The sequence below is a fragment of the Phalangium opilio genome, unplaced genomic scaffold (assembly GCF_054372755.1).
Source record: "Phalangium opilio isolate 3A_F unplaced genomic scaffold, DU_Popi_V2 ptg000075l_1, whole genome shotgun sequence".
Lineage (NCBI taxonomy): Eukaryota > Metazoa > Arthropoda > Arachnida > Opiliones > Phalangiidae > Phalangium > Phalangium opilio.
The window spans coordinates 2364238-2380085 of NW_028324184.1; the positions used below are offsets into that span (position 1 = coordinate 2364238).

Below are 15848 nucleotides of genomic sequence, written 5' to 3' on the forward strand. Positions count from 1 at the left end.
GGTGTATTTTATTGTACCTTACGTTTTTTATGGGAAAGTTCGCATTCTGTATAAGACTGTATTACGCAAAGTTCTATCGTGGAATGAAGTTTGAGAAAGTTGTTTGTTTGTTCTTTATCATGAATTTATTTATTAACATGAATATACATGTGTATCATTAGCCTTTCTATCATGTTATTCAGGGATGGGAGGGACCTTTCTATTACATACTCGTTTAACGCCATCGCGGTAGCCAATCAAAATCGAGACACCTGGAAGTTCGAACAGCAGACGACCAGTTTAACAAAATTGTATGAGGGATACAATTTTCGGTTAGGTTTATCAAACTGCGTCAACTGAATATTAAAAATGATCGCCGATACGTGAATAAATATATCAACACGATATCCGAAAGTGATATTGATCTTTTAAAGAAAATTATAAAAAGTTCCTGCAATGTTTTTCCTGAAACTAAAAACTGTTGGTAAATTGTTAAGCCTTGGCCATTAAGAAAATTAATGTAACGTAACGGTTGAAAATAAACTACTAACATTTGAAATCGTGAGAATTGATGATGCTGGTTTTTCCCTGCTGTTGGAGGTAAATTAATGCGGCAGTTGATCAATTTACAAGCATAATTAACCTTTCGCATGACAAGAGCATTAGCTTTTAAAACAAACCGGCGGAAATTCTCTGACGTCACGCAAACTAAGCCCCTCCCATCCCTGAATATGTAGTTTAACTAGTCAATGCAGATATATATTCATGTTAATAAATAAATTCATGTCTTTATGGCATCAAAGTCACAATTAGTTAATTTCCGAATTCGACCAAGCTGCAGGGTTGATATCAGTAACACCTGGAATTCAAAGATCTTCAACTCGCCATTTTCTGGGTCCTTCGGATTGAAATAAAGTTGAAGAGATGTAGAAACACTCACATTTAATGTATTTGATGTTAGAAGATAAGTGACATATACCAGAAGTAAATAGATTATAAACAAGAAGTTAATATCTCCCCGGCATGGGCGCGTTATGAAATTTGAGATTCCCGCTCCTATTCCGCGGCAGCGCACAAATGGCGTAGCACCTAGCGAACCACTTGACATGTACCTAACGTAGCTAGTGTCACGCCGCTCAGAAAAAGTAGCGCGGGTTGTTGAAGGTTTAATTGACGCGCATGCGTTCTAAAGTCAATTTCAATCAGCTGTCTGCTTTTGGAGTCCCGCACTCCCACTAGACTGTGACAGCCGGGAGTGTGGCGCGCTCCTGTAAGCCCAGCTTCTGGGCGGCAAAGTTTGAGGGAATACGACGCATGTCGGCGATCCTACCCTATAGGTGCCGACTGTCCCGTGTCCGCCGGAGGTGACTTACCCCAACTCCACCTTCCGTCACCTCCCAAGTAAACCTCATTTCCTTCCCTGCTTATCCACATACGACCTAGCGGCCCCCGTCTGTGCTGGGCCGCGTAGGGTCTCCCGCTCCATTCTTCCTGGTGCTCAAGGCCTAACGGCTAAGCACTAGTGCTCGTAGGTGGAAAAAAAAAAAAAAAAAAAAAACTAGACTGTGACAGTATAGCCTAGGCTTAGGACAAATCTGTGAAGACTGAAGACTGTGATTGCCGATTCATGTGATAAAATAATATTATGAAAAATGGATAACGAATTTGAGGTTAGTATTGATTATAATGACGAATTCGTGAAACAAAAAGATGTACGGAAAATAATACTGCAAAGTTGGGAGAGCCAAGGACGTTTGAAAACTTTTGTTTACAACATGATGGAAGAGTATGAGGCATTGAAACTTAAGTATTCTGATAAGCACAGTGGTGGCTCGGGATTTCTGTACGAGTGGTCACGTTATGTACATGATTTGGCATTCAACGAGGAAGATAATAAGGATTCAGAAGATGTATATGAAATACTTCATTGGCTAGGGTTCTTAGTGCTTGATATGAAAGCTCAAGATGCTACGGAAGTAACGGAAGAAACTGAAAGAGAAGATAGCACTTCAAGTGCGTGGCAAGGTGGTGCAAATGACCCAAATCATCCCCAGTCATCAAACTGCAAAATTCGGCATCTGAAAAGTGATCGTATCTACACACTTTACCGGCTTGGTGGCGGATGTTTAGGGGAAATCTGGAAAGTCAACAGAAGCCGATTTAAAATTCATTGGAGACTGAAGAAGGGATTAAAACCACTCTCACAAAAACAGCGGGACAAATCGCATTTGCTCTATAGGCTATCTTTAACGATTAGAGATCTGGAGCAACACCCAAGGAACATTCCCCCTGTATTGAAAAAAATTAATAAAGGCGGATTACTGATACCTGACCCGACACTACTTCCCTTTGTTCAACAGGTTTGTGAGCTAGTAGTCTTGGAATACAAAAAGTGGGCATTTGCTAGTAAAGCACCGGGGAAAGCTATTAAAGAAACTATGGAGAAAGTCAAAAATGATCTGAAACTCAAAGAAACATTCCACCACGCAGCTGCTGCTTTACCTTTAGTTCAACATTATTGCTTCACTAGTGAAGATTTGGAAATTTTACGACAGGAATGGCAAAGAAAAATTGCTCATGCGAAAATAGCAGATTTTATTAGAGGGCAAACCCAAATAAGGAATGAAAGGAAGTCTCATAGAGGCAAAGGAGGCCAAACACTCCGTTGTTTTTTGTATAATTTAAAAAAGGGCAACACTAAAATGCGAATGAAACAAAAGGTTAAATGTAAGGCTAAAAAGAATGTTACGCGCAAATCAAAAATAGGAACGCAAGAAAAAGCGAAATGTAAAACTAAAACCAATGTTAAGCCCAAATCAAAAATACAAATAAAAAGTCAAGCCAAAAATAAACCTACTAATCCTAGAGCCGAAAGACCTGTAACAAAAGACACAGTTGTCACCTCTGTTATTACTAGTCCTAAAATGAAACCAAAGAGAGGAAGACCCAAAAAAGCAAAGCTAAATCAGTATTTTAATGACTGTGATTAAATGAATGCTACTTGTGATAAAATTGCAATAAAATGACCATTTTAATGTTGAAACAAATTGATGCTTTATTTTGTTTAAAATCAACAAAGAGTTTAAGAATTTTATTTAAAAGCATAGCAAAATAGGATTAAAACAGAAAAATTAATGTTTTTGACAGTATACATTTATCAGCTTCATTCTTAAACCATTCAAATTCTAGACACTAAATCAAGGGGAGCATCACGGTATTGGGGTTCGGCATTCTGGGTAGCTCTTGTGCAGTGTTTTACAAGAAGTGATCTTCTAAAAGGGCCGTAATTCGCGCTAGTAAGTTTCCCAGCAGCCAGGTATTTTAACTGGCTAAATACATTCTCAACCGCAGAACCATTGAACCGAACTGGGTAAAGATACTTTCCTGGGTTTCGTGCCAAGAAATCTTCTGCAAAGCCCAAAAAACCAAATACTGAAAATCTCAGGAGTTCCCAGGTTTGCCAAGCAAGGAAGTTTTTATTATTTTTTAACGGCTGACCGGAAGTTATGATTTCTTTAGCCCAATCCTCAAAATATTGCATACCCTTTTTCATTGACTGAATTGGAGACGCGTCCATCGAATCAACCCGAACTTGAGAAAGTAAACCATTCTCAAATATTTGATTGCAGGCGTTCAAAAAGTCATAGCAAGCCATTACATTTGCTTTATCTACAGGTTCTTCTTCAAACATAGGGTTGGAATATCCATAAAGTTCAGCCAATACAAGGGACTGTTGCATAATTCGTGCTGGAGTAACATTTAGCTTGGTCCAGGCATCGCGTTCAATATGACATTGTAAGAGGCCTTTGACCTGAACAAGTTCGTCATGATCTCTTCTATGGTTTTCCCGGATTTTCATGTCAATTATCTGTTTCCATCCAAATGGAACTCCTTTAACAGTGAAATTACGAGTTCCTTCCTCTTGGGAATTGAATAAACCGTTTATCATGTTCTTTAACTCGTGACTTGGACACATGATCCAGTGTACCCACTCATTCTTCCGGAATGGATTTTTGAATCTTGGGCATAAATGAAAATCAATGCTTCCATCCAATTTAGTAGTAAACATTTCCGTTTTATCAACTTCTAAACTCTGTCTACGAGATGCAATATTGTTTGATCCTCCGTCACAAATGAGAGCTGTTGTTTTTAACCCAACAGATTGCAATGCCCACACGGTTTTTAAAACGGTGCTGGAAATAACGGCGTGTGAAACATTTTTGGCCATCATGAAGTACGGCCCTATTATGTCGAATTTTGTGGCGGAACATCTCCATAAAAACTGTAAAACATATTCCGCTTCTAAAACGTCCGTGACATGTTTTTCTTTATAAAGGTCTTCGATAGAGGGATATTCACTTACATCCAGGGCACATCCAATAAACTGGTCAGTTTTTGAGTTCCATAAAAGCTTTCCGATGACTTTAACCTCGTCGAAAATTGTAGCACCTTCCTTAGGTGGTCTTAGATGAGTAGGAAATTGAGCTACATGGTGGTCAAAACGTTCAGATTCAGCTTTAAGATAATGTAGATCAATTCCTTGTTTGCTTGGGATTTCTTTCAACTTTGCTCTAATCGAGTAAACACTTGGCAGAGTAAAAATACTGAAGGAAGCGAGTGCTTCATATGCAGCTGGTGAACGTGAAAACACGCTAAGAGCGATTCTATATGTCAGTGGGCTGAACCGATTACCGCAGGATCCTTTTTTGTTTCTCTTTTGATCTTTGATAAAGTCATTTTCGCAATTATCCATTTCCCACGCTTTCTTTAACGCAACCCCTAACATGTTATTTTTCTCAGTAGCTTCTTTGAAAATTTTTTTTATTTGTTCTTGACCTTTCTTGTTAATTTCTTTTAAAGCGTGTTCCATTTCAAATTTTTGTTCTACACATAGTGAAACTCTGCTTTCTTCTATTTTCTTTTCTAAGTCTCTGATTTTCTTGTTAAGCTTCCCTCTTTCTCTACGATTGGCCAAGATCCTTTTATTTCGAGAATTTGGACTCAAAATAGAAATTCGACACTTAGACTGTGCTGTTTGTGTCTTCATTTTGCGCCTCGGTGTGACCATCACTTTTTTTTTCTTTTGATCTTTCAAGTACCAAGTTAACGATCGGCACTTGTTACACTGATAAACCTTTGTTTTTACTTTTTCCTTCGGAGCATTGTACGGCGGTACAAACCACACTGGACAGTCTCTTGCTTGATATCTCTCGCATGGAAGATGAAGATGCAGAAGATTTTTTGTCTTATCCATTCCAATGCTAAGATTCTTGATATAAAAATGAATATTAGCTTTAAAATTAAATTTCAAAATTTTTAAATATATATACCTGCGAGACACCCGGGCAGAAAACATGATTTTCACTAAATAACGTTAGGGCTTCGGTGATTTTGTCCAAATCAACAGAATTAGATTCTTCTTTCATGTAAGGGGCACGATAAACATGTTTGAAAAGAGTTACTACAGAGTAAGTTCCATTAGACGAGAAAATTATTTTAATTGGGGTGTCACAATATTCATCACCTATCTCGATATAAGAATTTTTTCGCCTTAGTTCAATGTATTTTAAATTTCCTTCCGTGTTTTCGAAGGCTTGAAATTCCAAGAAATTATCCAGTGGTCGACTGAGCAGATAAAGCTGAAGTAACGCTAATGAATCGCTGCTAGTATCTTCGCCATTATCAACATTGCATTTAATACGTTTGTAACCAATATTTTCGTCCAAACACTTTCTCTTAAAGGGTCTGCAAAGAAGGCATCGGCGGGTGGGTAAAAATTATTTGAAATACGTCACAGACATCACGTGATGCCAAGATACAAAGGCTCCTCATAGAGTAGAACTGGACATAGTCCTTGTTTTTTGCGAGATTGCAGCGCCAATTCCGTGAAGTGGTAGTTTTCGAAATAAATCGAACTAAGTTTCTTTGAACCACGCCTCTCCTTGGTCACGTGCCTCTGACGTATTTCAAATAATTTTTACCCACCCGCCGATGCCTTCTTTACAGTCCCTTTAACACCAGCACCCTCAATAACAGTTTGTGATTCAACTGACCGACAAGGTTTTATATGAAAGTCACATTGAGTTGACACTGATTTGCTTCCATTTGATGAATTTGTTTTTACTTTAGCTTGGGCTTCGCCTTCACTAGGCAATTTCAATGGACAAGGCTTAGCGTCAGGAACAAGATTTGTATGGATGTTCTTATTATTTGTAGGTTTCAAATAAAAATTACACTGCGTCGATACCGAAGGCGAAACTAAAATCGGCTTCTTACGCGGCATTATAAAACTAATTACACTTTTATATTTTAGTAATTTAATATAATTTACCAAGAACCGACTATTACCCTCACAACTACGGCGCCATTTTCCATCACGTAAGCGCGGCTACCAATGATATTGGCCCAAATTTACTCCCATGATGTTCAGTAATTTGTACTGCTTTCCAATATCTCTTGTCGCTTCTATGACGTCATGCGTACATCCTATTGGTTACAAGCGAGCCACGTGATTCTCGATTATCATTTTACATAGCATGCAGGCGGGAAGGTATGATTGACTTAAAGCTATTAACTTTTTGATATCTATTTACTTTTGCATATACGTAGCTATAGACCCGATTGTAAGCCAGTTATCTTTGCGTTGTGTGAACGAGTAAAGAAAGGATGACTAGCCAATGAAACGCAAGGAAGGAGGGGCGGGAGGTTTAGCAAAGTTGTAAGCCCTTACTCCTTCAATCAGAGTCTATGTCCTCTTAAAGATCCCAAGTGTAAGAAATTTAAGTATTTCTGTTTAAACATTTATTCTTTAGATAATGTAATGTGCAAAGCTCATTAATATTTATTTGTCTCTGCTTTGGCTTGATCGAAGCACATTAATGTTTAATTACAATTGTCTCTGCAAAGATTTAACGGTTCGGGCTGGATCGAAAGTAAAATGCACACGAGCTAAACATTAAAAGGCATAAAGCAGACTGTACGTTGTCTCTAAAATCTAAATAGTGACTCTGACGGTTCTTTAAGTTTAACTAATCTAATCAGAAGGAAAACTTCCATTCCTCCTCCTTGATCAAAACCGTTGACATCACTGCAAATATATAGATTTGTGCACCTCCTAGGTTTACGTGGAATATAAATCAAACAAATAAATATAGAATCTGTTTTATAAGTTTATTTTTAATACCTTACAGTTTTTTTTATCATTTTTTTCCACGTTCTGAAAGTATGCATTAGGTTAGGTAAGGTCAAGTCTTTGGAGACTGCTGTTCGACTCGGACAGCGATTATTTTTGTTTACGAACTTGTTTTCTTTGTCTTTGCGTCTCTTTAAGCCTAAGCATAACCTGTTTTATCAATTGCTTTTGAACAGTACAATGTTTTTGAAGCGTTGTTATGATATCATTTGAGGTTTTAATTTATTTCTTTTCTGTAGGAAAATCCAAGAGAAAATGTTCAACTCGATACAAATATTCACCTGCATATGAAAGGGATCTTGAACTTGACATTCGAAAGGATACCAAAGAAAAACGCTTCAAATGTGATCAGTGTGATTATGCAAGTACGTGGAAGAATGATTTGTTCAGACATCAACGCATTCACAGTGGTGAAAAACCCTTCAAATGCGATCAGTGTGATTATGCAAGTACGTGTAAGAGTGATTTGATCACACATGAACGCATTCACAGTGGTGAAAAATCCTTCAAATGTGATCAGTGTGACTATGCAAGTACGCGGAAGAATGTTTTGAACATACACAAACGCATTCACAGTGGTGAAAAACCCTTCAAGTGTGATCAATGTGAATATGCAAGTACGCGGAAGAATGTTTTGATCATACACAAACGCATTCACAGTGGTAAAAAACCCTTCAAGTGTGATCAATGTGAATATGCCAGCTCGCAGAGCTTTCATTTGAACGTCCATCAGCGCATTCACCGTGAAGAAAAACCCTTCAAATGTGATCAGTGTGATTATGCCTGCACTCACAAGAGTAATTTAAAAATGCATCAACGCGTTCACAGTGGTGAAAAACCCTTCAAATGTAATCAATGTGACTATGTAAGTCCGAGGAAGAATGGTTTGTTCCGACATCAACGCGTTCACAGTGGTGAAAAACCCTTCAAATGTAATCAATGTGACTATGTAAGTGCGAGGAAGAATGGTTTGTTCAGACATCAACGCATTCACAGTGGTGAAAAACCCTTCAAATGTAATCAGTGTGACAATGCGTACACGCAGAAGCATAATTTGATCACTCATCAACGCATTCACAGTGGTGAAAAACCCTTCAATGTAATCAGTGTGACAATGCAACTGCGAGGTAGAATGTTTTGATCATACACAAACGCACTCATAGTGGCAGGGCCGGATTAAGCAATTTTGCACCCGGGAGCCGAGATAGTGTGCGCCCCCTTAAGTCGGAAAAAACGGAACAGCAAATGTCCCTAAGGGGCAATAGTTAAACTCAATGCGCCCCCAACAGGCCTTGCGCTCGGGGGCCAGTGTCCCTGGATATTACAATTATAACGCAAGTACATTTATTGAAGTAAGGATTAAGGGTTATAATATTTTTAGGGTATCGAGGGGCTATTCACTCCGATTTTTTTAACTTCTTTTAATGGGTATTTCGTTTTACCACTGTTAAAGTATGCGCATCGTGGGGCTACTCACTCATATTTTCCGTTCGTGTCACACTATTACAATCATAACATAAGTAAAATAAGTAATAATTTTAACAAACTTAAAGGTAGCGCATCGAGGGGCTATTCACTCAAATTTTCTGTACGCCTGTTAAGTACGGTACGATGTGACTACTATTACGATCCCAGCCCTTTAGTCGTCTGGTTTCTACTAGTAATAATAATAATATTATTATTTTCCTAGTTATTCATAAAACCGTTTCGAACGGATACTAAAATTTATTAGTAGCAATATCGTTTTAAACGCTTTATTTAATATCAATTAATATTACAACTGGAATTACAGTAATTATATCTTCGTTTACCGTAATAATTGATTAATTTTATTGTTCATCTCCTTTTTAAATTTCTCGAAGGTATTATTTAGTTTCGTTGCTTCCATGGCAGAACTGATTCCTCATACCGGAAACTTGATTCAAATTACGTTCAATATTTTTCTCAATTCCTGCCAATCGCTTCTTAGGGCTGTGCGAGCCTTGAATTTTTGGTTTTGAGTCGAGTCTCGAGTATTGATATTTTCCTTTATCGAGTATCGAGCCGAGTATCGAGTAGTTGGAAAATTTGTTTCGAGTATTTATCGAGTAATTCAAGTATTTCCACACTTTCTGTTAACTTATCTCTCTCATAATAGACATTTAGTGTAATTTTGATCATCCACAACTACTTCAAACAATTCCCAGACGGTATTAATATTCTTCCCTTTAAATTTAACCAACTTAATTCCTCACTAATATCTTCTTCGGAATCGCATTCCTCGCCGAAGTCACTTCTAGCCATTGTTATACTTCGCGCAAGTCCCAAACGAAAATTAATGATAATAAATAAAAATAATAAATAAATTTATAAAATAAAAAATAATAATAATAGTCAACGCCCCTTAACTGTATTTTATTACTTTTACCAAAGATATTAATAATAAAATAAACATTACGCGATAGCATTTGATTCTGAACCAAATCGTGGGGCCAGTAACTCTTCGTAATCCCACAGTAATTAGCCCCTCGTACCATCAAAATATTTAAATTTATCTCACCTTTTTGAAATCATAGTTACCCTGTCATTAAAATCTAATTTAATCGAGATTAAATTGGGCTTATACTTCGTAGTAACGCGTATTATAACGTACCTCGCACACCCTGGTACTCCTTTGAAATCTTCCTTGATTCTATCAAACCTTACAAAACATTTCTTAACATTTATTTATTTATTTATTTATTGAATGTGTGCTGTTCACAAAGTCAACAGTGTGACGTATGTGTGAACATCGTAAATCGATACATTAGGCATGTTACAGAAAGACATTAAGGGTGTACAGTAGTATGAGAACAAAAAAACGGATAATGATGTAATATTAAAAATGATAATGTTAACAATTAATAAGAATAATTAAACAAGTAAATAATAATAATTATAACGATTAAAACAGTGTCAGATAATTTAGAATTCACTGCACAATAATGTAATGTTTAGATAATCATTAGGAGGTGGGTTGAAGAAGTAGAGTGCTTACAATTAGTACGAAAAAATGTCTAATAATTACGACTATAATGTCAAAAACTAAACAAAGGTTATTAAGTTTATGTCGTAGAGTGATTGAGTCAATATTTAATAAGGAGAGACGTCGGGGAGCCGGAAGCTTATTAATTTTGTAAGGGAGTTTGAATACGCGGTTTGAGCCTTTTGCAAAGCCTGTAGAACAGTTAATAAATGGGGGGACAAAATTAGCGAACAGTAATCAATTATAGGGAGGAGCAGCGAGTTGTAGAAGTTTTAATGAGGGGTATAGAATTAAAATTTAAAGTGTGGTGAGTGGTGACTAGAGTAGTAAGTTCTTTCAGTTTATAACGAGTATTAGGCTAAAGGACATTATGCTAAAGGCGTAGCATTGTAAATAAGGTTGCCAGGATGGGCGAAAAACGGCTGCTTTAGAATTTAAGGTAGTCTGTAGATGATATAGGTACATTACGCGGAACGAAAGGCCGGTGGATGGTGGGGGTGGTTAAATGGCGGCGGACAGGGGTAGAAGTTAAACGGCGGAGGACGATTGTGATTAATTAACGATGGAGGATACGAGTAGGGAGGCCACGAAATGGTATTAGGGGGCGAAGGAAGACCGACCGCACTAGGAGAAGATGGTGCACCAAAAGGAAGAGAATTAGGGAAAGATAGTGGCAGACCAGGCGCTACCGGGGCTGAAGGTAGGTTTTGAGGCGCACTGAAGACACGTTTGGGCACAGTGTTTGAAGACGTAGAAGTAAGACCATCCGGCTTAGCAACATTAGGAGAATGCCCGGTGTGAGAGACGCGACGCGGCTTTTTAACAACCTTACAGTTACGAATAGCAAGATCACTTTCACCGTTAGCAAGGCGTCGTGAAAGTTCATTTCTTGCGGCAGCCAGTTTAGAGCGTTGGGACGGTGTATAGTCTGGTCGTGCTTCAAACGAAAAATTAGGATCTTCGGATTTACGCAAACGAAAGTAGTGATAAATCAAGCCTTTATGTCCAGGCGAAAGAAGAACCACTTTAACAGGCCTAGGGCGTTCACCAGGAGAGGGAAGCACATGGCCAAGGCGAAAAAAACGCACAAAAGAGTTAATTTTGCAGTCAGACATAAGGGATCGAATTTGATCCGGGTCTTCACTAAGTCCCACTTCAGGGAGTCCAAACAAAAGGATATTGCATTGGCGGTCAAACATAGAAGCAGTCTCTTCGTGAACCAGATTAACAATGTCAGAGAGCGGGGTTTGTGAACTCGTATTAGTCAAATCGGTGAACCGATCGTCAAATTTGGTCGATAAGTCAGAAATAGCTTCTTTGTGGGAATTGAGATCGTCATTCTTCATCTTTTGCGTCATTCCTTTCCCCTTCGAAACAGGAACGCTTATTTTCGATATAAAAAACGGCTGTAAACAATTTCATCAAACCCCTCGACAATTTTCTACACTAACAAGAATCGGTCCCAGCAAATAATCTATATCTATATAAATCAAAGTCCTGACTGACAGACTGACTGATAATCAAAGCCCAGCCCAAACCGCTTGCTCTAGAAGACTGAAGATTTGCAGGAATGTTACTCATAAGTAGTAGGTGCGTACAAAGAAAGATTTATCCAATCCACCGCCAGTCCGCCATCTTAAAAAATGGCGCCCAGAAATGTAAAAAATCTTCTCTATGCAACAAATTACGCGCGTTTCAACCGATTTAACAAATATTTGTTGCGTGGTCATGTGATGCGCGTAACCAAGTTAACTAGGTGCGCGTGCACGAAGCTCCCATCGGAGTGACCGAAACCAGAGAGCTCTAAGAACAGGCAGTCGACGACTCCCTGACCCCTATATCCTCCTAAGTTCATTTATACATTATTCCACCATCCCTTGTTAAACATTATGCATGCCAAAAATCCATGTTAAAAACTTTAATGTTAAGAAAATAAAAATTTCAATTGTGGAATGGTTATATAAATTCAAAATGGGAATTTTAAATTAACGTTGTAATTAACTTAATAGGTTTCCTTGAAAAAATCGTGAGTTTCATCGAGTTTGCTTTAAATTTCAAGTTTATGCAGAATACAAATTTGGTTTGCAACTTGTGAAACCCTTGATATTATGGTTTAAAATTAGTCGCTAAATTATGAACGTTAATAACTTATTAGGTTTCCTTGAAAAAAACCAAGATTTTTCATAGAGTTTGCACGTTATATAATATTTATGCAAAGTACAAATTTGGTTTGAAACTAGTGAAATCCTTGATATTATGGCTTAAAACTATTTCCTAAATTATGAGCGTAAATAACTCCATGGGTTTCCTTGAAAAAACCATGAGTTTCATCGAGTCTGCTTGTTTTATACATTTTATGCAAAATAAAAATTTGGTTTGAAACTTGTTAAACCCTTAATATAATGGCTTAAAACTATTCCCTAAATTATAAGCGTAAATAACTCCATGGGTTTCCTTGAAAAAAACCGTGAGTTTCATCGAGTTTGCATGTTATATAATATTTATGCAAAATACAAATTTGGCTTGAAACCTGTGAAATCCTTGATATTATGGGTTAAAACTATTCCCTAAATTATGACCGTAAATAACTTAATAGGTTTCCTTGAAAAAACCATGAGTTTCATCGAATTTGCATGTTATATAATATTTATGCAAAATACAAATTTTGTTTGAAACTTGTGAAACCCTTGATATTATGGTTTAAAACTATTCCCTAAATTATGACCGTAAATAACTTAATAGGTTTCCTTGAAAAAACCATGAGTTTCTTCGAGTTTTGGGGAAATTTTAGTGGTCGGCATTTGGATAGGATAATATCTGTTTGTTTTATCTTTATCCATAATTTGAAATTATCCACGGGAAGTCTATGATTAATGCAATGTAATCACGAATAATTATCTGATTTTTATCCATGGATAACTGATTAATCAAAATTCTGTGGATTATCTTGTCCAAACGCCGACAACTAGGAAATTTATGCAAATTAGTATTCTTGTGGCAAACTTTGGAAATTCGCGGCCTTATGCATGGGGAGGTTTGCTGGTGAATTTTATGCAAGTTAGTATATTGGCTGCAAACTATTGAAAATACTGACCTTATGCAAGAAAAAGTTTGTAGAATTTATGCAAATTAGTATTTTGGAAGCAAAAAATGGTTTGCTGCAAACTTATTTAAATTAGTGGCGTGAAATTTAAGTCATTCGAATCAATGGAATCGTCGTGAGCGTATGATCGAGTGGGCTATGACTTTTTTACTTGGATGAGAGAGTGGGATGGAGAATTGGAGATCTCATCTTTATACCTATAAAGTAGCCTCTATAAACACATCTATGGCAACTACGCTCTCCGTCTTTCTCCGAGTCTCCGAGCATCCTCACTGTTTCTGTATGGGGTAATACGGTAACGAAAACGTCAAAGATGCCCACTATGTTTTAAAAATAGAAGCTACTACCATACAAATACAATAGTGCTACGCGGCAGAACTTAATAATCAGATATGGAAGGGTAGTGGCGTGCGCAAGGTACTCTGGGAGACTTTCATTGCCGCACATGTTCACCAACATTTTACTCCAGCCCACCATCTCCTCCAAGTTAACTCATTGAGTTCCCATGGAGCAATGAAAATGGGAGAAGTAGTTGCAGTCATCGTTAAAGACCCTTTCAGCAGTATCAAGATCTGCAATTTAAAATTTCAAAAGGGAAATTACGGAATGCCTGTGCCGGCGTGCCGCGCCCTTACTTATACCATCGTCTGCTACCATGACTGCTACACAATTTAAACCGAAATTGGCCCCAACCTAAAGGGGTTTTGAATTTTCGCATTAAATTTTATTATTCTGTAACTTGTAGCCTTTCTATCTTCTCTCTCAATTTTTGGCAACACTGGGGGAATGATTTTCGTAAAGGATTTGTTGTTTGTTTTTGATAAAATAGCTCTAGTTTGAAAAGTTATGTCGTTAGAGTCAGACATTTCCGAAATGAGTTTAATAAGTCTTCAAAGGGTGGCGCTTAAAGAGGTACTTGAGAAATTATTGGACCATCCGTGTTTTGCACAGAAATTTGAAATTTCAAAAAACTGGACTTTGTTTACAGGAAATTGAGGAGGATGATTGCAACTGTGATCACTTAAGCAAAGATGATCAAATAAAGCAACTAAAAGCCAAGGTGAGTTTCAAAGCCTACAGGCTGCACTTTGGCCAGTACAGGCTGTATGAGCCATCCAATCTAGTATCCCTTTAAAGAGAGTCTCAGCTGTGACCCTCTTTGTGAAATTGGCCCCAACCTAAAGGGGTTTTGAATTTTCGCATTAAATTTTATTATTCTGTAACTTGTAGCTTTTCTATCTTCTCTCTCAATTTTTTGGCAACACTGGGGAATGATTTTTGTAAAAGATTTGTTGTTTTTTTTTCATAGCCCCCTGGATCACGCGACTCGCGGACGCAGGCTGCTCGCGCTATAGAAGCCCGCCCAATGGGCCTTAAAACGCGTATCAAGCATTTTAAGCCGAAAATCAAAGCCGTCAGCTTTTAACATGGTCTTCTATGGGAGGAACACCCTTTTTTGGCCCTAATTTGGCAAATAATGGCTCAAATCTCTTGAAATTTTAATCGGATGTGTAAAATAAGGTTTGTGATTTTTGTGAAAAATTTCAAAAGATTATATTTAGTAGTTTTTTTGTAAAAAAAAAATTAAAACTTAGCCGTCTATGGGGGAACCTGGTTTTTTGCCCCTAATTTTGAAAATACTGACTCAAATTTCTTGAAATTTTAATGCGAGGTGTACTGAAGGAATATTAATGACCGAGCGAAGTTTGAAAGCTCTAAAACCAATAGTTTTTTCCCTGAAATTCATTATAGCTTTGTTTTTACATGAGCACAACCATTATTCATTTTAAATTTCCCGGTAAGGTTTCGGCGCGAAATATTGGTGAGAAAAACTGGTTTTCACTTTACCTCCCACCTTCAATCCTCCATCCTTCCAGAGAGAATTTGTAATTTTCTAGTGATAATAAAAAATTCATAAGCACATACAATTTGTTATAATTCCTGAAATGCTAATTAGTATCCACAGTTAGAAGTTCCCTATACTTATATTTGTATGGTTAAAGCATTTAAATCTTAGAAATAGGTTCGTTTTCCCTTCAAATAGTTGGGAAATTTCAGTTAGAATAACTTTGTGTCAGCTGTGAATTTTCCTCTTAAAATTAAACTGAGCCACATCAGTTCATTGGCAAGCACCTGAATTCCGTATGTTAATTCCTATCTTTTCAATAGCATCTAGGAAGAAATGATTATCATATAGGTTTTTGACCAAACACGCTCTGAAAAAAGCCGACAAGTGTCAAAGGTCACCGGAAGCAATCTAGTTCTTCTGGTTGTGCAATTTTTTGCGCATTTACAGACCTTGGGTTGTGCTCATGTACAAACAAAGCTTTATTGAATTTCAGGGAAAAACTATTGGTTTTAGAGCTTTAAAACTTTGCCCGACCATTAAAAATCCTTCAGTACACCTCTCATTAAAATTTCAAGAAATTTGAGCCAGTATTTGACAAATTAGGGCGAAAAAAATGGTGTTCCTTCCATAGACGGCCATGTTAAAAGCTGACGGCTTTGATTTTCGGCCAAGTTTTAATTTTTTTACAAAAAAACTACAAGATGTAATCTTTTGAAACTTT

General features: G+C 37.3%; 1 protein-coding gene across 1 annotated transcript; it reads right to left on the reverse strand.

Annotated features, from left to right (window-relative positions):
- Positions 1-3008: 3008 nt before the first annotated feature.
- Positions 3009-6262, reverse strand: LOC149658772 (uncharacterized). Its single transcript, XM_089844130.1, has 4 exons — positions 6033-6262; positions 5504-5724; positions 5310-5440; positions 3009-5248 (listed from the first exon to the last, which is right to left on the reverse strand). The coding sequence occupies exons 1-4, from the start codon at positions 6260-6262 to the stop codon at positions 3158-3160; spliced, it is 2673 nt and encodes an 890-aa protein (XP_089700256.1). The 3' UTR covers positions 3009-3157.
- Positions 6263-15848: the final 9586 nt, after the last annotated feature.